The following is a 22,615-nucleotide window of genomic DNA, read 5'->3' as shown; positions in this document are numbered from 1 at the left end:
TTTAGTAATCCATCAACAAAGAGGATAGAGAATATACTGAACTCCCACGCGGTTACAGTACACAGATTACTGACCCCTGCTGGTTCTAAATTAACTAAGAGATACTGTCCGGAAGTCTGAACGCACTGAGGCAGATTACGGGTGTGATCTGAGCTCCTCTCCCTCCGGTTCAGTGTGTTCGAGCTCCAGTAAAGTGCCCGTCGTTTGCCGGTGGCCCTGCTGAGCGGGGTGAGGAAGGACATTAGCTATCTCCGCGGCTGTTTGCTTCATATACCAACGAGGTTTCTTTGTGGAGAAGAAGAATGGGCCCTGGTTAGAACCTTCTGGAAACGGCGGAGCCTTAATTTAGCCACCGAAAGCGAATGCAGACTGAGGCTACCGGCGGCCTGCCGCCCTGCTCTGCGTCCCGGCGCTGAGCCGACACCGAGGAGCCGGCTTACTGCTGGGGAAGAAAGAGGAAAGCGGCGGTCCTGAGCTAGCTAACGATAGCTAATACTCTCAGCTAAAATGTAAGCTATTACTGCACGGACATAACATACTAACTAGCTATGTTATCTACCGTAAATTATCATCACTGGTATAGCTAGCGTCACGGTTTCACTTCTGTACACCCTAGCTAGGTAGCTAACAGTAATATTTAATATTCTGTTCCACCCGTCTTTGCAGTAACGTTACTTAAGCTAGTTAGCTAAACTGACCAATCTTAGCTGGTTAGTGTTAGCTAAGCTAGCTAAGCTAGTTAACATCTTTTACTAGTTAGCTACATGTGTTGAGATTAGCTAGCTAGCACAGCCTCCAGTTTGAGTGACGTTAGTCAGCTCGTTATACACCTGGCTCCACTGTTCAGCTATTTACCTAAGTTAGCTACCTTAGCTTGGCTAGCGTTAGCTCTGTTTTGTCAACAGTGGCAAGCGTGGCCCAGTTTTCTAGCTAGTTTCATGTGCTAACTACCTTAGTTACACTGATATATAATATTTAGCTAGCTAGCTAATTCGAATTAACACCATGACAGCTGCTCGTACCCATGAAAACCGATAGCTAACAAGCTAAGCTAACGCTAAATAACGCCGAAGTCTTGTTAGCTAACGCTAAAGCGCTGCCTTAAAATAGATTAAACTGGGTCAGAGCAGGCTAACCGAGCTAGCTTGTTAGCTTAGCTAGCTAACTCTCAGTAAATTTCCGCTAAATTTTGTAGCCTATAGTCAGTCGACACATATCTTTCAAGCATAAAGATTTGTATTTTAGTTAACGCGTTTGATGCTTAGCTGCTGTAATGTTTCACATGCTAGTGTTACGAGTATTCTCTTCGTCTAGCCGTAGCTAGCATTAGCAAGGTTGTCTAATTTACCGAACAACGATAATGGCTAGCTAACGCTAGCTAGCTAATGTTACCGGACACCGGCATAGATGATTTATAACTAGCTAATGACAACAATGGAGTTTTCACTTCCACGGCGTTAGTCTAAAACCTAATTCGTTTAACCATTTTACTTAGGTTAGCTTTAAAACTGTGACAAGTTAGTTCGAGTTTCTGTTGATGTATTTTGTTGTTGTTGTTTTTTTTTGTTACAGAAAATTGCCGCATTTTTTTATCTAGACGTGTAAGATAATGTTTTGTTATCTATTAGCTTATTAGAAGTGTGCCATATCGTGTCATACACAATATTTTTGCAAACAGTTCAAAAACGGTAGGTAAAGAATTTCACCATCGCGCTAATAGCAATATACTTTATATAAGGCTTCTTGTTTACATATTGGAGTAGTTATGACTTATGACAACCATGTGGTTATTGATCCTGATGTATATTCACAAATTCAAGGAAAGCTGAATAAGGGTTAACTTTACTGTCCTTTTATACAGTAAGACTATCAAAAGTTTATAAATCAATAATGTAGCCCTTTGATTTGTACTGTTTGTCCTGTTGCCAGCAAACAATGTCCTGAGCTAATACTCTCAGCCAAAATGTAAGCTATCACTGCACAGACATGTTATGAGTAGCTAGTACCTTAAATTTACAATTGACTACAGTGTCATTTCTGTACACTGTAGCAGAGTAATATTTATTATTCTACTCCACCCGCTAAACTGACCAATGTAGCTACCAGTGTCTTTTTTTGTTTTGTTTTGATATTTACTCTGTTTGTGCTAGAAACATTCTGCAGTTTATTATTGTTGTAATATTATTTTTTCCATTTTTAATTATGTTACACATTATTATTATCATTATTACTATTATTATTATTACTATTATTATTATTATTATTATTATTATTATTATTATTATTATTATTATTATTATATTTTATTTATTTATTTATATTTACACAAAAAATAGTCTTGGTACTTACTGTTAAAAAAAGTAGACAAACGTTCATAGACTAAGTATAGTGTATAATATTTATTAGGCCTGTCATGATAATTTATGTAGGCGATATACACTGTTGACAAGACCATTTGAATGCTACTGATATAATGATAGAACAGCATAACAATTTTCGGGCTGTTTCACCCACCTCTATTGTTACCTAACCTACATCAAACTAAGCAGAATGTCCTTATTTGTTGTCCTTGTTTTACCAGTGTTCTATTGATATGTGCTACCTTGCCAGCATGTTACCATAATGGGTATTTGTAGGTCAAGCTGCTTAAATAAACAAGTAGATAGAAAGTATAGTATGAGCGTAAAATAGATTTTTTTTTCTTTACTAAGTGTTGCCATGATTGTTCTCTCTCTTTAGCCTCCCCCGTTTCTGTTCTGGGAGTCTTCAGACTAGAAACGCCGCCAAGATAGCTGGACCGGGCAGGAAACGGCACAACTCAGAACCTGACCCCAGTGAAAGCGGCTCCACTAGCGGGAGCGAGGTGGGCGACAGCCTCCCCATTAGTGGCAAGTGGCTTAAGATGGCCAGTAGCAGCACTGCATCCAGCGAGACAAGCCGCAGAAGAACGCAGAGAGGACCTGATGACTCCTCCAGCACCAGCAAGAAAAAACAGAAGGATAGGGCCAACCAGGAAAGTAGGGAGGCCAAGCGGGCTGCCACAGGCGCCAACACAGAGGCTAAAAAAGGTGAGTACAGAGAACCATGTTTGGATCACAAATTTAAGGTTCTGATTAATTAATTACTCTGTTTTGTCTCTTGTTCTGTTACTTTGTGCCTTATTCTCAGCTACTTAATAACTGATCTTGTTTTTGCTAATGTTGTACACTGTATCCTTATACCCTCAGCTAAAGGCTTATAGAAGGCTTCATGTTTACATAGTGGACTAAAAGTGTTTGAATTAATATCTGATAAATATATGTATATGCAAATCATGGAATGGTATGTGTGGTATAATGTTCTTTAACATTAACATAACGGTACAGTATATTTATAAATCACTTTAGCAGACATTTACTTTGTGCTGTTTGTTCTGTTGCCAGCAAGTAAGGTTGATCCCAGCTAGGTCATATCCATCTGTGGCAGGGAGTCCTAGAGAGCACAGCTGGCTCTGTTTTCTGGGTGGCAAGGATTGTTTGGCTCTTTTCTCCTGTCTATTTTGCTGACCAATTGTGGGTGTTTGCAGTTGAGTAGTCCTTGCATGCAGTCTTCCAACTTCATTTTAATAATGTGAAAATTGATAGTGTTTTTATTGAATTGTTTCAGTTGAATTGGATTCAGAAAAAACATAATTTAATGTAAGATTGTTATAGATGTAGTGCTGTGCAGTGAGTTAACTGTCTGTGGGAGCAAGAGATTGAAAGTAAAAGTAGACAAGACTACCCTTTATAGATAATTGTCTCAGCTATCCACTCAACACTTGTGATTATCACTGGATTTGATACAGGTTATATTGAAAACAAAATATCTGTTACAGATTATGAGTACAAAGGTACATGAGCAGTGTGTGTGGCTTGGTTGCTGTGGTGTTAGTGAAATATGGGAAACATTGTGTCTTGGCTACAGCACAAACCAACAAGTACAGCTATTACTCCGCATCATTTAGGGGATTTGTACCTTGATTTCATGGCAGAAGAACACAACACAGACAATAAAGTGAATGGATTTTTTTACGGCTTGTGTTCAGGTTGTAGTGTTCTCAGTGCATTTCACTCTTACTTTAAACAGAAACAATAAATATGTTCCATTAATTATGGAGAGGGGATATAAATGTGATTATAGGATTTTTGTTATGTAGCATTAAGGGTATATTTATCCTCATTGTTTAAACCTGTTTGTTTACTGTGTAACCACATAATCTGTTAAAGCATACACACCCACATTGCAGGCATTTAATTTCCTACTAGATCAGCTCTACTCTTTCTGAGTCAATTTTTTTTGCTTGTTTGCTTTTGTTTTAGTTTGGTACTGCAGATGTTTTGAGACGATCATTTAATTGTATTCCATTTAAAATTGTCAGGTTAAATATAGGTTACTATATCTGTACACCAATACTTTCATTAGGATTGTGCAAGCAATACTGCACAGTAGAAGAGTGCCTTAGCCTGTTGCCTTAGCTTAACCTTTTAATTTGCTGGACTTAGGAACAGATCAGCTTTTTCCCCTCATTATTTAACTTAAAAGTATTTTTGTGGTCTTTTAGATATCTTCTATTGTCTATAGTTACTCTGGACTGCTATTTTTCTGCACTGTACACTATAGCTTATCCTGCCCTATGGACATTGATTCGTTTAATTTGTAGGTCTAGTGTTTTAGCACAATGTTTGAAAAATCTGAGAATTTATAAAGTTTGGAAATTTGATTAAGCTGATATATTTACCAGTTACAACACACCTCTGTCCTCATTTACTAATAGGACGTCTTGTCAAAAATGTTTTTAATGATAATTTGTATTTAATATAACCATGCACACACCACTAGCAAAGTAAAATGGTTAGCTTTAATATTATATCAATTCCATGACTATTTTAGTGTTGAGGTTAGTGACACTACAATAGATGCATGTGCACTGGCTTCTTTCTTGTTCTGAGGCTGTGTAGCGTTTGTTTGTTAGTGGGATTGTGTGTGTTTGGATCTGTGCTCTTTGGCTGCTGCAGTACTGAATGCTGAAGTGTTGTAATCCAAGCCTGTGAGAGGCTGGCTCAGTGAAGCAGGGCTTTGTCAAGGTCATGAGAGCAGCTCTGCCCTGCACCAGCTCTGCACAGCCCAGCACAGATACGAGCACCTCTTCCTGCCAACTGTCCTGAGGCACAAAGCAAGTGCTTTAGCATTATGCACTTGCACTGATTTTCTAGATTCTCTCTTTAGACAGTCCCTCTCTAATTCTCTTCCAGTGGGAAAGTCCTTAGTGAAGAGACACATACACTTCTTCCTTAAAATGTCGATGCTTAATTTTAAGGGTGCACAGAAACTCATTACAATCAGATTAAAACTTTGAGTGCTGACTTTTTGATCCAATATTACTTTTAAAAATTGCCTTCAGAAAACCATCTAAAAGTAGGTTATAATGCACAGATTGTTCTGTAATCCACCCCACAAAATAAATAAGAAATACACTGCCTAACATTACATCCTCACACAGTGTAAGTTGTAAGTTGCTGTTTCAGGCTATAGTTGTTATCGGACTCCTTTTGAGATTAATTTTCGTCCTTACAACATTAATGTATGTGCACTGAATTTGTCTGTCTCTTTGTGTAGATGTCTTTCTGGATTGGAAGCAGAATGCCAATGAGGTAATCGTCAGACTGCGATGTGGTGAAGGAACACTGAGACTTGAGAATGTGGCTACTGCCTTTTCAGATACAGCTTGCCAAGTGCGCCTTCCAAGTAAGAATATAACACTTCTTTCCTTCTTCCTTATTACATACCAATATACATCACTGCAAGTTCTGCTGCTGTTGCCGCTACTATGGTACTATGTAGCTACTATGACCTCTTTCTATGGATCATAGTGTCCTTCTTAACAACACTCAAAAACTGATTTCATATTCAAAAATAAGACATCCTCAGTTATGCAAGATTTTATTTTTTAAAAAACATTGATTTACTTATTTGTTTGTATGCATTGAATTTTTGTATAAACTCTGCTTCTTAGATGGTCGTGAGTGGGGCTGTCACCTGCATGCTGAAATTGAGGGCTCCTGCAGTAAAGTGCAGTATAAGGAGAAAGGCAGCATCCTGCAACTTGTCATGAACAAGAAGATCCCCTTCAACTCCTGGCCGTCCCTTATGGTATGAGTGCTTGCACTGCTCTGAACAAGGAAATATAATTAGGCACACCTTAAAACAAAGTATAGTCAGGCAACAAAGACAAGTTTAGTTCCTGATGTTTGCTTCTTTATTTACACTAGACCTACAAGACTATTGTAACACAGTTTTAAAGCTTTATTTGTTTTAAATTATGTGTATCTAAACTGTCAAGCAAAGCAGTCTTAAATAAACCTGGGTTATTTCTCACTCCATGTGACTGTGCAATCTATAAAATGGATAAATGCATGGGGCATTAATAAAATGAAGAATTCATAATTGGCGGTCATAAGCTTCTTCATATCTTTCTTAAACCAGTAAGTGAGCATAAAGCACATCTTGTATGATAAAAAATCTTTTTTTTAAATAAAAACTCTTTTGCTTTATTTCATTGTCATGTCCACTAACTCTCCAGTGTTTTATTGCATTTTTTTGCATTTTTTTAATAGAGCAACAAAGAAAATGAAGAAGTTAATATCCTAAGTGAGAATGGCAACAGTCATCAGTTATCTGCAGAGCAGTCTGGAAAATCTTGCCTGGCCTCAGATACGCTCAAAGCTCCTAAACAGCACACGCCCCAGACCCCGCCAACGGAGCAGAAACGCTGTAAACCAGACCGGGGTATGAAGAGAGGGATCAAGAACAAACAGGCAGAGAACTCTGAGAGTGCAGGAGTTAAGGAAGCTGAGACTAAGCCTGGTGCTAAAGGGGACCATACCCCCGAGCCTATTGCAAAGCGTACTATCCGCCCTTCTAAAAATGCAAAGGAGCCCACTGTAGCATCAAGCCCCACAAGGCAACCCCAATCCAAACTAGCAGTGAACGGCAAATCCACCACACCTGCTGTTCGTGGCTCTGCCTCACCGTCCTCTGCTGTCCAGGAGAGCAAGACGGAAACTCAAGTTAAGGCTCAAGCATGCCAAGGATCACTGAAGGAGAAGCGAACTGATAAAAAGCCAGAGAGACATACACAGGTGAGGTGTGCTCAGATTTGGCTCTAGCTTGGCCACAACACTGCTGCCAACATCAGTGCATGATGACGCATCACTGGTGGTGGCTTTTATATTAGGGATGCACAGAGATTATTATTATTATTGTGTCTAGTCATTTTTTCATTGGTGCATTACTGTTTTGTACTGTGCATATTGATATCTAAATCGTATTGTACAAACCAAAATTAAAAAATATATTCCAGCCCTAATTACAATAAAAACGGTTTAAAAATTATTTCATATAAAATGAAAGTAAAAGCTGTAAATGTATATCTCTTTTTGGTAAGTACAGACTATTTCCAATGTCAATATGAACAATATAAAAGCCATAGAAAATTTGCCCTATAATAAATGTCAGTCAATGCATAATATCTAAATAACATATTAAAATATCAGAAATGTGTTTAAAAATTATATCAAAATTATTGAAACTTTTTCACTCACTGCGGCCTTTGTGTTTCATGTTTTCTTTGATTTACCCTACTGCTCAATTTCTGTAAAGCTAATTTGTGACATCAGTTGTAAAAAACTGTATATAAAAACTTTGTATATAATTTGATTTTCAATCAGTGTTTATTGAAATATCGTCCTACCTGAAGTAGAAAATTGAGAATCTCACAATAAAGTGGTGAAAAATAGAATAGTATATTACAAAATGGAATGAATCAGGAAAAAATAAAACATACAGTTTAAAGCTTATATACTTTCTTTCAAAAAACATTGGAAAGTTTATTATTTTCTTTATCAGTGGAGACATATACATTTTTTAATAATACAAGTTGTTGAGACTGTGACACTCAGTAATCCTGGTGTGTTGGTTGACTTGTAGGCTGAAGCAGATAAAAGCAAGGAACAGGTGGTGGAGTCAAAGGTACTGCTGCAGGAGCCTCCTGCACCCCAAGTTCCAGCTCAAATACCCATGGCTGTCCCCAAGCCAGAGGAGAGGTGCAGTGAAGAAACTACATCAGAGGAGAGAGACAGAGAAAAGAAAACAGAGGAAGAGAGGACTGCTGATGCTGTGGAGAGCCAAGGACAAACAGAAGTTCTGCCTGACCACCAAGGATCTGGAGAACCTGTTCCAGCCACAGCCCCCAAAGAGGAGGAGTCTGCACACACAGAGGAGGAAAAGAGGGACAGATCTAAAGAGGAGCCCTGTGAGAAGAACCAGAAAGCAGAGGATGCAGGTCAGTTCAACACTGGAATGAAGCCCAAGTTGGCAAATGTCCCAAAGCACTATTCTTGCGCATTGTTTGATTGGGAGGCATTGTGTCTTGTATTTATGTTTTTTGCTATGCTTGTGTTTAAATATGGTATGGTATGTGCACGACCAAATGTCAGTTTTGTAACTGGCAGGCTAGGTAGGTGTGTATATAGAGACCAAACTACAATGCTGTGGACTTAATCCCACAATGGGGGAGGTATTCATACTTTCACATAACACACACTTCCACAAAGCTGTTGTCCACATAGGCTTGTAGCAAGGCAGATGATTAGCGGTTTGCTTAAGCCCTGTGCTCAATGGAGACACTTTTTGTAACCATCATCCACCAAGATCTCAGTGGGCTCTAATAGGGATTCAGTGATTTAAGGAGTCAAGTCTGCAAAAATGCTTTTACAAACGACAGTCCATATGTTTTCAGGCCCAGAGCCAATGGTGAACCTGAAGCTTGTGAAGAATGACTCGTATGAGAAAGGGACGGACCTGATGGTTGTCAATGTCTACTTGAAGGAAATCTGCAGGGAGACTTCCAGGGTGCTGTTTAGGGAAAAAGACTTTACCCTTATCTTCCAGACAAGGTGGGTGGATACTTAATGACCTTTTCATGCTTGAGGAATGCAGTAGAATTAAGAGTGCACTCACAATAAATCTGGTTGCCATGTACCAGTCTAAGCATGATTGTCTTCCCTGGTCTGTAATCACATTGCTCTTAACGTTTTGTTCCCGGCACGCTTACATCATCCTAGTGTAGTGATGATGTGTTGTTACCTGATCTGTTTCTCCTGCCACAATTTCACACGGAATAATAGCAGCCTATCTAAAGATATTAAAGGGACCCTGTCAATACCCAATCTGCATCACATACAAATCTCTGAGCATGTATTCTGATTTATGTATTCTGATTTATTGCTAAATTAAATAGATTGAACTGGCCTTTTATAAGTACTGCTTTAAGGATTGGGGGGGGGGGGGGGGTTTGCTCTAAATGATCTTAAGCCATTTTATTCACTTTCACAGTGATGCCAACTTCTTACGCCTTCATCCGGATTGTGGACCAAACACTGTCTTCAAGTGGCAAGTCAAACTCCGGTATGAACTTCTGTGTAGTTCTTAGTTTCAAGATGCATGTCAGGTCATGATCAGAGCCAGTATCAGTTGTCTTTTGTGATAGATAAATAAATAGTAATTTTTTCTTGTGGACACGTTTCAGGAACCTTATCCAGCCAGAAATGTCTGGTTACTCGTTCACCCCATCCCGCATAGACATTACCCTGAGGAAAAGACACAGCCAGCGCTGGGGGGGCCTGGAGGCCCCTGCATCACAAGGTCTGCGGCCTGGCTTCTACTTGCTGCACGTTACTACAAACTCTTCAAGACATGCACATATAATTTAAGCATGCCAATATAATATGACATTTCTTGAAACTTGAATGTTTTTTATGGACCACTCTTAACCCATCAGGGACTTTTTGATGTGAATGAAAACCACAGAATCACTGTCAGATACCAGCACCAGCCTGTAGTGATTCTGTGGTTCCAACAGTCAGTAAATTGGAATGGAGTGTGGATGGCAGTAAAGAATGCTTGGGAACATTTTTCTTTAGTTAAATGTGATGCATTTATTGCTCATAAATACACATTAATTAATTAATTAATTAATTAATGGGCATTATTTTCTCTTATTAGTGAGTTAACGTGAAATAAGTACTGGTCAGACTGTCAGAAGTAGAGCAGCGTGTTAGTAGTGTCTACATGTGGAAATGAGGGCACCACTCAGTGAAGGAATGTGAACACAGAGAACGATCCAGTAACTCAATACTGGCCAGAGCCAGGCTCCACCCTGTCAGGCACATGTGCTCTAATGTGTCCTTGTCCCTGTGCCAGTCCTCCGATCTGGATGGATATGTAGTTTTTACCAGTGGTGACCATTATGTTAAAAAATATATATTTTTGTCCTGTAACTAATATTGGATATCAAGGTTTTTAAACTGGAAATGTGAAAGCAGTTTACTGAACACAACAAGCACATTGAACCTTTTTCCACCCTGTATCTAACCTTTAGCTTTGACCTTTTATATTCTAACCACAGGCTCTTTTCTCCTCTGTTTAAGGTGCAGTGGGGGGCGCAAAGGTTGCAGTGCCCTCAAGCCCTTCCTCTCTTGACAAGAGTCAGCCAGGGAGTAGCCAGCATGCTCTGCCTGCCAAGGAGGAGCCTAGGGTGGGGGAGGAGAAGCCCAAGCCTAAGCCCCCTCGGGCTACAGAAGATGCTGGTTTGGATGCAGTGGTGCCTCGTTCTGTTTCTGAGCATGTTCCGATCAAGCAAGAGCCAGCTGTTACTACGGTAAGAGAGAAGATGTAGAAGATTTTTAAAAACTGCTATTCCAATACTCAATTATTCACATACTTATGTGCAGCATTTCATTAAATTATACAATTTGTAAAAGACAGCAGTGCACTTTTAACACTCAGAAAATTGTGTATCTTAAAAAACAAACAAACAAAAAGAAACTAATATTTATATTGGGGGTGGGCAATATTGTATCGTATATAATATATCGTGACACAGAAATATCATGATATTAAAAATCCATATCGTGATAATGGGGCTGTTCAGTCTTAAAAGTAGTCTATTATTTACTGTGAAGCTTTAAGTGTAATTATTGTATAATTGTTTTAGTTTGCAGTTTATATGCATGCACTAAATATTCTGCAATATTTTTTGCTGCATTATATTATTTTATGCTATATTATTTATTTTTCCACATTATGATTATTCTGTTATACTATTATACTATATTCCTGAAATGAATGAATGAATTATTTTAGTTTTCCTATATCGCCAAGTATATCGTTATCGCAAAAGTACCCTGAAATATCGTGATATTATTTTAGAGCCATATCGCCCACCCCTAATTCATATTGCTCATATCTAATTGTATACTTGTTTTTTTTATACCAGTCCTCAAAGATGCTTTTGTTTCTAGTCCAAAATAAAGTTGCTTGTTGGTCCGCAGGCCCAAAATGTATCTGTTCTCAGAGTGCCAAATGCCTTTTAGGCTCCTATTAATCCAGTGTATGTCATCTTATATTTACAGCCAAAGCCCACATGTATGGTACAGCCGATGACCCATGCTCCTCCTAAGAGCACTGAGCGAACTGAGGAAGAGGAGGAGAAGAAAGTCTGTCTCCCTGGCTTCACTGGACTAGTCAACCTAGGAAACACCTGCTTTATGAACAGTGTGATTCAGTCCCTTTCCAACACGAGGGAGCTGAGGGACTATTTCCATGGTAAGTAGCATCACTAGTATATCTATACTTGGTACAGACATTGAGACATTTGATATAACCGTGTTTTATTATGTCATTTATATCACCTGTTAGTAAAAAAAGAAACAAATTGACCTGTGTTAGTTTACTCTTATTTTGTAATTTTTGTAGTTTTTTATGTGTTTAATCACCTTATTTACATAGATTTTCCTCACTGTTTTAAAGGTGCTATTCTTGTTATTGAAAATAATAATATAGAGAATACTATGTGTAGTAGTATATTAACTTTTATTTTTCTACCTCTATTCCAGACCGAGCATTTGAAACCGAGATCAACTGTAGCAATCCACTGGGCACAGGTGGAAGGCTGGCTATTGGGTTTGCAGTATTGCTCCGGGCTTTGTGGAAAGGCACTCACCATGCTTTCCAGCCCTCCAAATTAAAGGTACCAGTAAGCTACTGTCTATTATAGTTGTATAAACTGTAGTTTTAGACATTTTGCATGGCTTTGGTGTGCTAATTCGTAACATTTTCTTAATGTCTCCTGTAGGCAATAGTAGCTAGTAAGGCGAGTCAGTTCACAGGCTATGCTCAGCATGATGCTCAGGAATTCATGGCCTTCCTGTTGGATGGGCTGCACGAGGACCTGAACCGTATCCAGAACAAACCTTACACAGAAACTGTGGATTCAGATGGCCGCCAGGATGAGGTGAGGCCTCAGTAGCTGCAATATAGTACTGCTCTTGTTTGGTGCTTCTTAGACCATGTTGTAATCTTTCAGTGCTTTTGCATTGCAGAGTCCTGATTTAAATCTGTATTTACAGCTCTTAGCTTATGTAGTGAGAATATTAAAATCTAGTGTTTCCTTATTTCAAAACAGTTATTTACAAAGCAATTGAGTTTTTTTTTTATAAGCATATAGTAAAAATATATTGTTGATTTTACAGGTTGTAGCAGAAGAAGCATGGCAAAGGCACAAGATGAGGAATGATTCCTTCATTGTTGATCTGTTCCAAGGCCAGTACAAGTCAAAGCTAGTGTGTCCAATGTGCTCTAAGGTAAGACACTATGCAAACAAAAGACAATTAGAGCATTCATTTAGCTCTCGTTGTGCCTCATTAGAGTTTTTACTTTCCATCACTGTGCAATTCCTGAACATGGGTCATTGATGCATAATTGGGTCACAGTGCCCCATTGTGGATGATGTCATGAGCTGCGCTGTGTGTGATGTAACATGCATAATTTTGCTCTTTTATTATGACAAGATGTGTAAAGAAAATGCTGTTGATTTTATTAGCTTCATCAGTGTACCAGACTTTGCACATGACAGACATTTTCAAATGCTGATCTTAAGACATTTTAGTGAATTTTTGATTACTCACTTTTCTCCCTCTTTCTGTAGGTTTCCATTACTTTTGACCCCTTCCTCTACCTGCCTGTCCCCCTACCTCAGAAACAGAAGGTGCTGTCCGTTTTTTACTTTGCTAAGGAGCCCCACAAGAAACCAATAAAGGTATATAACCAAACAATGAATCAAGTGCATTTATTTCACATTTGACTGTTTTATTATAATCTGTGTTCTTATCATAGTTTTGTTAACTGTGTCTCAGTTTTTGGTGAGCGTGAGTAAGGAGAACTCAAGCACAGCAGAAGTGTTGGAGTCAATTTCCCGGAGTGTGAGGGTCAAACCAGAGAACTTGAGGCTAACAGAGGTAAAAAGCTTCTGATTTTCACTTTTAAACACTTAAGTATGCATGTGACAAATATTTTATAAGTGTAATAAAGATTAAGCATTTAGCATTATATCAGTTAAAAATGTGTAATAACAGTATGGTATATCCTTGCTAGGTGGTGAAGAGTCGCTTCAGCCGGATCTTCTTGCCATCTCACTCCCTTGATCGGGTCTCATCCTCTGACATGCTCTTCTGCTTTGAGGTGCTATCCAAAGAGCTAACTAAGGAGAAAGTGGTGCTGCTCAGGGTCCATCAGGTATAAGACAACACTTGAGGAGATCCATTATTCTGTTTTGTCATTTTAACTTATAAACTCTAGAAAGCTGCCCTTTCATACATGCGAAGTCCAGATTCAGAGATATTCTGTTTCTGACATTTTCTCACTACAAAAAATGTTCACACAGACATTACTCTGACCTTGTATTAAGAGGCTGCCTTGTTAAAATCAGGTTAATATCTGGTACAACTTTTGTGTTTACACACACAGCTTCTCCGGATAATGTCTGGAAAAGTTTTGGGTTACTGTGCATGCATGAAAGGAGCTTTAATTATAAGAGGTTTGTTTTTACATGTACACAATTGTTTCTGAACTCTTGTATACAGAGGTTGCAAGTTCCCAGTATTCCGATACCCAAATGTGCTGCCTGTCAGAAGCCTCCTCTGGCAGACGATGAGAAACTGAAGCGCTGTACACGATGCTACCGTGTGGGTTACTGCAACCAGTAAGTCAGTTATGTATTTATGTTTTTGAAATCACTGTAACTCCATGCTGTCACCATTAAATAATTTGTAATGTGGTTAACCTTTTTTTTTTCTTTCACTTTAGGGCTTGCCAGAGAAATCACTGGCCCAACCATAAAGCCCTTTGCCGGCCCAACTCTGAAAATGTAGGGCTGCCATTTTTGATCAGCGTTCCTGAGTCTAGGCTATCCTATGCTCGCCTCAATCAGCTTCTGGAAGGCTATTCCAGGTATGGTTTTTGATGAGGACGAAAAGTATTTACTTGCTATTATGTTTCTCTAAAGATGGATAAAGAAGAAATGTTTCTATGGTAAACAATTCTACATCACCATATGCATAATGTAGAAATTGTATTTAATATATGTATCACTTATTTTTCCCCTAGGTACTCAGTTAACGTTTTCAGGCCACCCTTCCAGTCTGGTCGGACATCTCCAGATTCCAGCTTGTCTCGTGGAGATCAGCCCTCCTTATCCGGAACTGTTCCTGAGGGATTGGAGCCAGAGGAGGAAGCACCTTCTGCAGGTGGAGAAGCAGGGGACAGCCAAGAGCAGAGCACCTGTGGCTCAGGTGTTTCAGGGCCTGAAACGGAATCGGGGCAGGCTACAGCTCACTCAGGTGGAGACCTGGACAAATTGTCTACTCGCACCACGGATTCTGGCTTCTCGGAGCAGGCTTTGAGTTCTCAGGATCCTTTCAGAGAAAAAGAAACATCCTGTGAGAAAACTGTGAAACCTGAAGGTAACTATAGTGATTATAATGAAGTCTAGCTCTGTCCCCCTTTTTTGTTCTTTTTATATTAGATTATTTCTTTTGTTTATTTTTATATATTGGGTTTAAATTAAAGTAATTGTTTTTTTTTTTGTGTGCTTGGTGCAGCTGCTGTCCCTGGATATCAGCAGTCATCTGAGTGTAGCAATGGGAGTACTTCACAGTTCTATATTTCACTACTGGATTCCAGCAACAGCAGCAAAGAAGAAAAACTTGAAGACAAAGGTTAGCCTTCTTTTTATGTTTACCAGTAAAATATACATCTTTCTGACTTTTAAGTTCTTTCTTCTGAGAAATCTCTCATCCACCTGCTAACTTTGTTTATTTTTGGTTAATTTCTCTCTCTGAAGATGATGCAGTGCTGGAGGTCTCTGATGATTGCACTTTAGAGCTTGTGTGGAAGAATAATGAGCGACTCAAGGAGTATGTTCTGGTGCGCTCCAAAGAGCTGGAGTTTGATGAGGACCCAGGTTCTGCTAGTGAAACTGCCAGGGCAGGGCACTTTACTTTGGAGCAGTGCCTGAACCTCTTCACCAAGCCTGAGGTGCTAGCCCCAGAAGAGGCATGGTAGGGCCACAATCAACTTAAAGCATATTAATATATCTAATGTATATTGCTTGTCAAAAGTTGTTTTTTTATATCTCTCTTATGTTTGCTCAAGATTAAGGTTTCTCAATAAAAATCCAAGGTCCGCAAACTTTTGATGGCCATTCAAAAGACCTTCTCTGTGTTCCAGGTACTGTCCAAAATGTCAGCAACACAGAGAGGCATCCAAGCAGCTTTTGCTTTGGCGTCTTCCCAATGTGCTAATCATTCAGCTTAAGCGTTTCTCTTTCCGGAGCTTCATCTGGAGAGACAAGATCAATGATATGGTGGACTTTCCTGTGAGGTAAGCAGAAACTTTTGCACCAGTTGTTTTGCGTGCACTCTAGGCATTTGTGTCTGTTATTAAAAATGCACCACAAACATCTATTTTTAAATGTTTCAAATTGATTGCTTGGTCCACAGGAACTTGGACCTGAGCAAGTTCTGTATAGGGCAGAAGGAAGATGTCCAGCAGCCCCCAATTTACGATCTGTATGCTGTTATAAACCACTATGGAGGAATGATTGGAGGTCACTACACAGCATATGCACGTCTGCCCAATGACAAGAATAGTCAGCGCAGTGATGTCGGTTGGTGCTCTCTCTCTTTTTTTTTTTTTTGAAGAATTTTAAAGAAAAAATGTCATCTGTTTTTCTAAATTACATTATTGCTGTTATTATTATTATTATTATTATTATTAGCAATATTTAGAAAGCTGTAAGAATGGAAGCATTACATTTTATTAAAACCCATAAAAAATGACCCATGTTTGCCAGTAAAGTGTGTCCATGTTTATAAAATCCACAAGGAGAAGTTAAGATGATTTTTTTGGACAGTTGCAAATTAGAAAACCCGTTATTGGCTGACACATGTAAATCCCGAGTTTACACAATGTCTGATTACTCAAGTGCATGAAAGCACATTTATTGGATTACAAACAAAATCAGATTTTCTCATTTGTAAAGTGCAGTTTACAGGCCTAATGTTTAAGTATATCTGTGTTGTTCTGGGAATTGACCTTATAGAATTAGTGCTCTCTTTTGTTGGACAATTGTGTCTCCCCAAATCTTTCATGTCGGTTGTAATATGTCAGGCTAATATTTTTTCTCTTCTCAGGCTGGCGACTGTTTGATGACAGCACTGTGACAACAGTAGAAGAAAGCCAGGTGGTGACCCGCTATGCCTACGTGCTGTTCTACCGACGCAGAAACTCTCCAGTGGAACGGCCACCCCGTCTGCTTGGCCCGCTTGGAGCAGAGTCCTCTGCTGCAGCTGGTGCTGCACCAAGTCAGGTGAGCAACACGCTCTTGTCATCTCTTGTTTCGTCTTGCTCCAGAATATCTGGAATCATTGCATTGTTAATGACCATCACTGATGGTGTTCTCAAAAGACAGTATATTTTTCTACATTCCATGGCACATGAAGGTCATTTTAGTTGAATAAGTGAACCAAAGGGTATGTCATGATTAATATTAATGAATTAAACAGTGACCGTTGTAAAAGTTAGTGTGGCACAACAAAGTAAAGGATGTGGATTGCACAGCTGACATGCAGTTGCTTCCCATAAAATTATTTTTCAGTTCTTTTGTCTTCATTTTCCTTTTTATGGTACATTTGTCTGCAGAGAAATTTGTTTTTGCTTTGTGTACAAGTTGTTGATCTGCATAAAACTCGAGGTGGAATGTCCAATTTTAAATGGACCTTAGTTAATAGCTAAATTTTTTTTTTATATATTTTTGGTTTTTGGATTAGTTTTTTTCGTGTAATCTTTAGAGAAGAGGTGTTCAATTCTGGACCTTGAATTCTGTTTACACTCTTAAATTGCAAAGAATTACACCCTTGGAAGCTGATTTAAGCTGAGGTTCACAACTGTCATTTTACAAGTGTGAGTGTCAAACAAGATTGGGCTCTATTGTTAATGTGGTCTTTCATGCAGACAAGTTATTTCAGACAGATATATGTAAATGGTAGATTAAAATGTCTATTATTGATAAAGGGTATTTAGGTGAAGATATGAATTTGTGTCTGTCAATGCACATCTTGCCTTGAATCTAACCAGTCTACTACAGCCAGTCCAGCAAGTCATGGCATTTTTTTTATATATATTTTTGAGATGCCTTTTTTTGATTACGCGTTGTTTTATTTCTGCAATTGTGCTGTGGTGTCTCACAAGCAACTCTGGCAGAAATCATGTCCACATACAATGCAGGAGGCCCCATGATTCCATGGGACATGGCCAAAACCTGGAACATGACACTAGTTCCTGTCCTGTGACATTTCTTTCTTAGCACAGTAGGCACCATACAGGCTTCAGATACATTGTAGACTCTTTCTCATGCACATCAGTTACAATGTCCAAATAGCTCTCCAAACTGATTCTGCCTGATCTGTAGTTCATGGCCTCAGTAAATATATCGGAGCGTATTTTAGTAAAGTATTTGGACACAGCCGACCATCAGCACTTCCTCTCTAAATTCCAAAATGAAGCCTTATTTCAATACTAAGTGATCCCGATATACAAAGGATTATGATTTTACCCAGACAAATATGCTGCCATTTACACAGAATGTCAGTCATTAAAGTTCTCTTTATAAAACCTTCTTTATACAAAAAAGGAGATTTGACAATCAAACCACGTTTTTCTGATGTCTGTCGTTTTAAAACAGACAAGCAATGCTGCTAAGAGGACCTGCTACCCTTTAAATGTACAGAGCCTTAACCCATACGTATGCTTACATGTGCCATAGGAGTACAGCTCCTACTTGTGTTTATTTATTCTAAGTTGCTACTCTTAGTAGAGTTGATCTTATTCAGTTGTATTTTGGGTAAGATATTTGCTGTGGCTGTAATTGGGTGCTTTAAAGACCTGGCCCTATCCCAGAAGCTGACCTAGGTTTCCGCCAATCGCAGGCGTCTCTGATATGGCAGGAACTGGAGGAAGAAGAGGAGCAACAGCGAGGCGCTGCTTCTCAGGGACTGTTCCGCCCCGGGCTGCGAGGACGAAGAATCAGGACAAGGGCGGAGGAGGAGCCGGATGGCCACGGAGGCCTGGCACGACGCAGCCGAGACCGTATCTCTGATTATTCAGACGATGACCGTGTTCGATATTTCATCCTGGGCACTGCTGCTGCAGTGTTTGCTTTGCTGCTCAACCTCATCTATCCCCTGCTGTACAGATCACACTGGGCTTAGCTTGAGGGAGAATTGTAACTCAACCCCTCTATTCTGAAATTCAGTGACTCATCGAAAGACAAAACAACCAACACGCACACGAAGGGTGACGTTTCTGCTGTTTGCACATTACAGAAAGAACCTGTGACTTGTGGCTGGATCAGTTACATACTGTGTAGATAAGGATTGTGGTCACCTCTGTGGGGCCTTTTTAAACTTCCTTCTTAACTCTGGGATAGGAGGATGTGCACCCTGTGCCATCTAAAGTGTGGCTGTGTTTTTGTGTGTTTATTTCTTTCATTTTAATAATTATGTACTGTATTTTAACACAGCATGAGTTCTGAATTCTTTATATGATCCGTACAGCTTAACAGAATGTTTCACTGGTTCATAAGCTTTTCACATTCAAGTCTAACAGTAATCACTCAGTTTGCTTTGTAAACAGGTTGTAGCTAATTAATATTCTAGACCAGGCATCATCAATTTTATTCAGAAAAGGCCGTAAAGCAGAAGCACATCCTGTCTACCTACCCACTTGTTAAAGGCTAAGACTAGCTGATTGAGCAAGCAGATTCAGGTGTCCTTTTTTTTATTGGAATGAAAATGTGCCCCCACACCAGCCCATTGTGGGTTGATTGGTGAGAGATTGGTGACTGATGTTCTAGACCATTTCATTTACTAATCTGTGTATATTTATCTCGTCACAATCACACAAATCTTATCTTTTTAAAAAGGCACGTTTTACAGGACACAGAAAAAACATTTTTAATTAAAAAAATATATATATATTAGGAAAATATTTTAATTCTGTTGGAATTAATTTCTATTGGTCCGTTCTAGGGATGCAGTGATTAGTTGGAATAATCGACAGTGGTAATTATTCGTCTGCGCCAAATTTTAGTGTTTACTATTCATACTAATTTGTTATTGTACCGCTCTTCATAAAATCCTGGGGACAGAAACGTAATGGGCTCACTCACACAATTTACATTTAACTCCAAAAGTGTAATAACACAACAGTTTACATGTTTACCACATTTAACAGTTTTTCATTTTAAAGCAGTGAAGTGCGTGGCAGAAATAACTGGTGACTAATTGAAATACGTTTATTTGGCTACCAAAATAATCATTAGTTGTAGCCTTAGTTGATACATCATAAACTTTTACAACATAAGGTTGTAAGTGTGACAGAAAAGATACTTCTACTATTTAGCCTATAATGTGAAGAATTCAGTGTCTGACGACCTGTTTAAAACTATTAAATTTAAAATAAAAATCAGAAGACATATTTAAGCAACAAATTAGCATGCCCTGCCATTAACCATTAAGATTCTGCCTGTCGCTTGTTGTATATGGGATGTTATTTATTCTTTAGCCTCTAGCAATAACGTTTTTGGAATTCTTCTTTTTCTTCTTTCATTTTACTAAATCCTTACATTGTTTAAACCATACTGTTGCCAAAACATGCACTATATTGTCCAGCCTGCTAAATGTCATTTCAAGTATAAGATGACTTTTTTTTTTTTTTTTTTTTTTTTATCTGTAAACCAAGTGCAGAACAGTGCTTTTTTTGTCATATTACGTTAAAACATTAATCTTAATCCCATACTTGAGAAATGGATGCAGACCTGTTTTACAGCCGGGGAGGGACTGTAGCAAAGGTTGGAGTGCTGGAGTCTCAGGGATTTTTGATGTCTTCTGTAATTGTTCTATATGATAGTGCATCCATTTAAGCTTAATGAATGCTTCAAAAGTAAAGACATTTCTTCCATCATTGTGACGTTATGCTAATGCATATTTGCACGTCCACTCAAAACTAGAGTGCAGCTGTTCATGATTGCAAATAGAACTGATTTCCACACAGTGTTATACAGTGTTACTTGTTTGAATGTGATGTAAAACATATTTTAGAATATTTTTTTTTTCTTTCTTTCTTCAAATGAACTTCATTCATTTGCCTAGATCAGTTCTCAACCTGTCGTCTGACATGTCCAGATTTTTGCTCTATATCCAGAGACCTTTGCGGACTGGTTGGAGAACTACTGGTCTAGGTATCTTTTAATGTGTTAAAAGTGTGTACTGTATGAGAGTACCTTTACATGTTTGCAATATTAATTACACTGTAACCAAACCTTATTAAGAATAATACTTTAAGATGCTGCAAATTTGGAACAGCAATAAACCATGCAAATCATATGGACTTCCTTTATGTAAATATTAGGGCATTCACGCACATGTAAAAGTATATAAAAAATATTCCCACTATTGCAAGAAACAGTTACTGATCTGTATGGTATCTGTACTACAACTTGCCTGTTTTCTTTAATAATGAGTAATTAACTTAAATGTTAGATATCTGGGCTTGGAAATATTGGGTCACTGGTTTATATTTGTTGAGACGTCTTTGCTGATAAAGTTAAAGCTTGTCTTCTTTTTCTTTCCTTTCATGTGGACCGAACCGGACATCTAATATTGCACATTAAAACCATGGTTTATTTTACAGGCCTCTAGCCAGGCACTCTTTGGGACAGACCTGGACCCTGAAGGATCCCCTCAGTTGGGCGCGGAGGTGACCTCAGACCTATTTACCCACTCGGCAGATTGCTCCGGCCCATCCTATACCAGCATGGAGGAGGTGGACTAAACTTGACCTAAGCTGTGGTGATGAAACAGCGGCGCTCAGGGAGACACTTTTCCTTCCTCTCTCTCTCTCTCAAAAAAAAAGACTATCAGCTGATCAAGCACAGCAAAGGTGCTTATCGCTGCAGCGTTTCATGCAGCATCTCAGATTAGACCTGATGGAAGAAAAAAAAAGAAAAAAAAGTCATTCACTTGTCTCCCAACACTAAGACTATGTATAGATTCACGCAAAGGAAGGCAGTTTCTTCACTCAAACACACGCAGGATGTAGATAGTTATCTCTGAACGTGGAGATGGTGCACAGAGACCTTCACAAGTAGGGTGAAGAGGTTTGATCACATACACATCACAACAGATGAGAAGGTGCACTGCCAAGAGGTGCTTAAGCACCCTTGTTTGTCCCCATTTACAGGGTGTTGAGCTGCTTGTCACACACCTGCACGCTGTTTAAAGAAGACGTGGAAACATTGTAGACATGCTACCACTTTTGCTGTTCACTGATTAATGGTTAACCCCGCAGACAAATAATATTATCCACACCCTTATTGACACACAAGGTGGACTGGCTAATTTGAGTGCTTTTTTTTTTTGTTTTGTTTTTTTGTATCTCTCCAAAGTGTAGCCTGTTCAGTTGTAGGATTCGATAATTGTTGAATACGAGTTGTTGTTTTTTTTAATTAATATAAGGATGAAAGCTTGAGCTATTTTTGTCCTGGACTTTGTCCATTGGATTGTAATGTTTTTTTCTTTCTTTTTTTTTTTTGTTTTTTTGTTTGTTGGTTTGTTTGGTTTTTTTTTTTACTTGTCCTGTGGCTATCTATAGTAAGAGAAAAGGCTTGATGGGAGGAGAATCATGCATGTTGAAAAACTGTAGTGTATTGTGTATCATTACCCACCACCTTTACATATTCTTTTCTTCTCTTTTTTTGAGTGGATTGTCTTGTTTCCTTAAAGTTTTGTTTTACTGTTTGTTTTTTGTTTGTTTTTGTAATAGACTGCATATTCATATTAAGCCGGAGATGGGGGTTTGATCATAAGAATGCTGCTGTGAATAAAGATATAAATGGTTAATATATAAACAACTTTTTTTTTTGGAGTAAATTGACTCAATTTTTTTATACAAAGTGTGCCTGTTTTCTTTAAACTGAAATCTAGTGAGAGTTGTTGGGAGTTTCAGTTTTTCTGGATTAATCCTCACCGAATGTTTTCAGATTCAGATTCACTGTGTGATTTAGATCTTAGAGCAGGACTCAACCTTCCTTCATATCTATGCCCAAACCCCTCTATGCCCCTTAGCCTTTTAGAATCCA

The 22,615-nt window shown here is 38.7% G+C and overlaps 1 protein-coding gene across 4 annotated transcripts; it reads left to right on the top strand.

Annotated features, from left to right (window-relative positions):
* Nucleotides 1-111: 111 nt before the first annotated feature.
* On the top strand, nucleotides 112-22,397 carry usp19 (ubiquitin specific peptidase 19). Of its 4 annotated transcripts, none has more exons than XM_022677417.2 (26): nucleotides 112-509; nucleotides 2,740-3,068; nucleotides 5,638-5,766; nucleotides 6,035-6,171; nucleotides 6,636-7,160; nucleotides 8,008-8,362; nucleotides 8,819-8,975; nucleotides 9,415-9,486; nucleotides 9,608-9,723; nucleotides 10,515-10,738; nucleotides 11,493-11,685; nucleotides 11,976-12,109; nucleotides 12,215-12,373; nucleotides 12,612-12,722; nucleotides 13,067-13,177; nucleotides 13,275-13,376; nucleotides 13,513-13,653; nucleotides 14,001-14,119; nucleotides 14,224-14,367; nucleotides 14,524-14,879; nucleotides 15,018-15,134; nucleotides 15,260-15,476; nucleotides 15,646-15,798; nucleotides 15,918-16,084; nucleotides 16,611-16,786; nucleotides 21,169-22,397. In XM_022677417.2, the coding sequence occupies exons 2-26, from the start codon at nucleotides 2,903-2,905 to the stop codon at nucleotides 21,307-21,309; spliced, it is 4,422 nt and encodes a 1,473-aa protein (XP_022533138.2). In that variant the 5' UTR covers nucleotides 112-509; nucleotides 2,740-2,902; the 3' UTR covers nucleotides 21,310-22,397. The 4 variants fall into 4 exon arrangements, with proteins under 4 accessions (XP_022533138.2, XP_007249924.3, XP_007249923.3 ...); XM_007249862.3 differs by having other exon boundaries at nucleotides 10,509-10,738; XM_007249861.4 differs by lacking the exon at nucleotides 21,169-22,397 and adding an exon at nucleotides 18,405-20,859.
* The last annotated feature ends 218 nt before the right edge of the window (nucleotides 22,398-22,615 follow it).

The sequence above is a fragment of the Astyanax mexicanus genome, chromosome 13, assembly GCF_023375975.1.
Source record: "Astyanax mexicanus isolate ESR-SI-001 chromosome 13, AstMex3_surface, whole genome shotgun sequence".
Taxonomy (NCBI): Eukaryota; Metazoa; Chordata; class Actinopteri; order Characiformes; family Acestrorhamphidae; genus Astyanax; species Astyanax mexicanus.
This window is presented reverse-complemented; position numbering and strand designations above follow the sequence as displayed.

Coding starts and splice junctions, on each gene's coding strand:
- usp19 (XM_007249860.4), top strand. CDS start 2,903: ATGGCCAGTAGCAGCACTGCATCCAGCGAGACAAGCCGCAGAAGAACG. Junction 14,120..14,223: donor CGTGTGGGTTACTGCAACCA/GTAAGTCAGTTA, acceptor CTTTCACTTTAG/GGCTTGCCAGAGAAATCACT. Junction 15,477..15,645: donor CTAGCCCCAGAAGAGGCATG/GTAGGGCCACAA, acceptor TCTGTGTTCCAG/GTACTGTCCAAAATGTCAGC.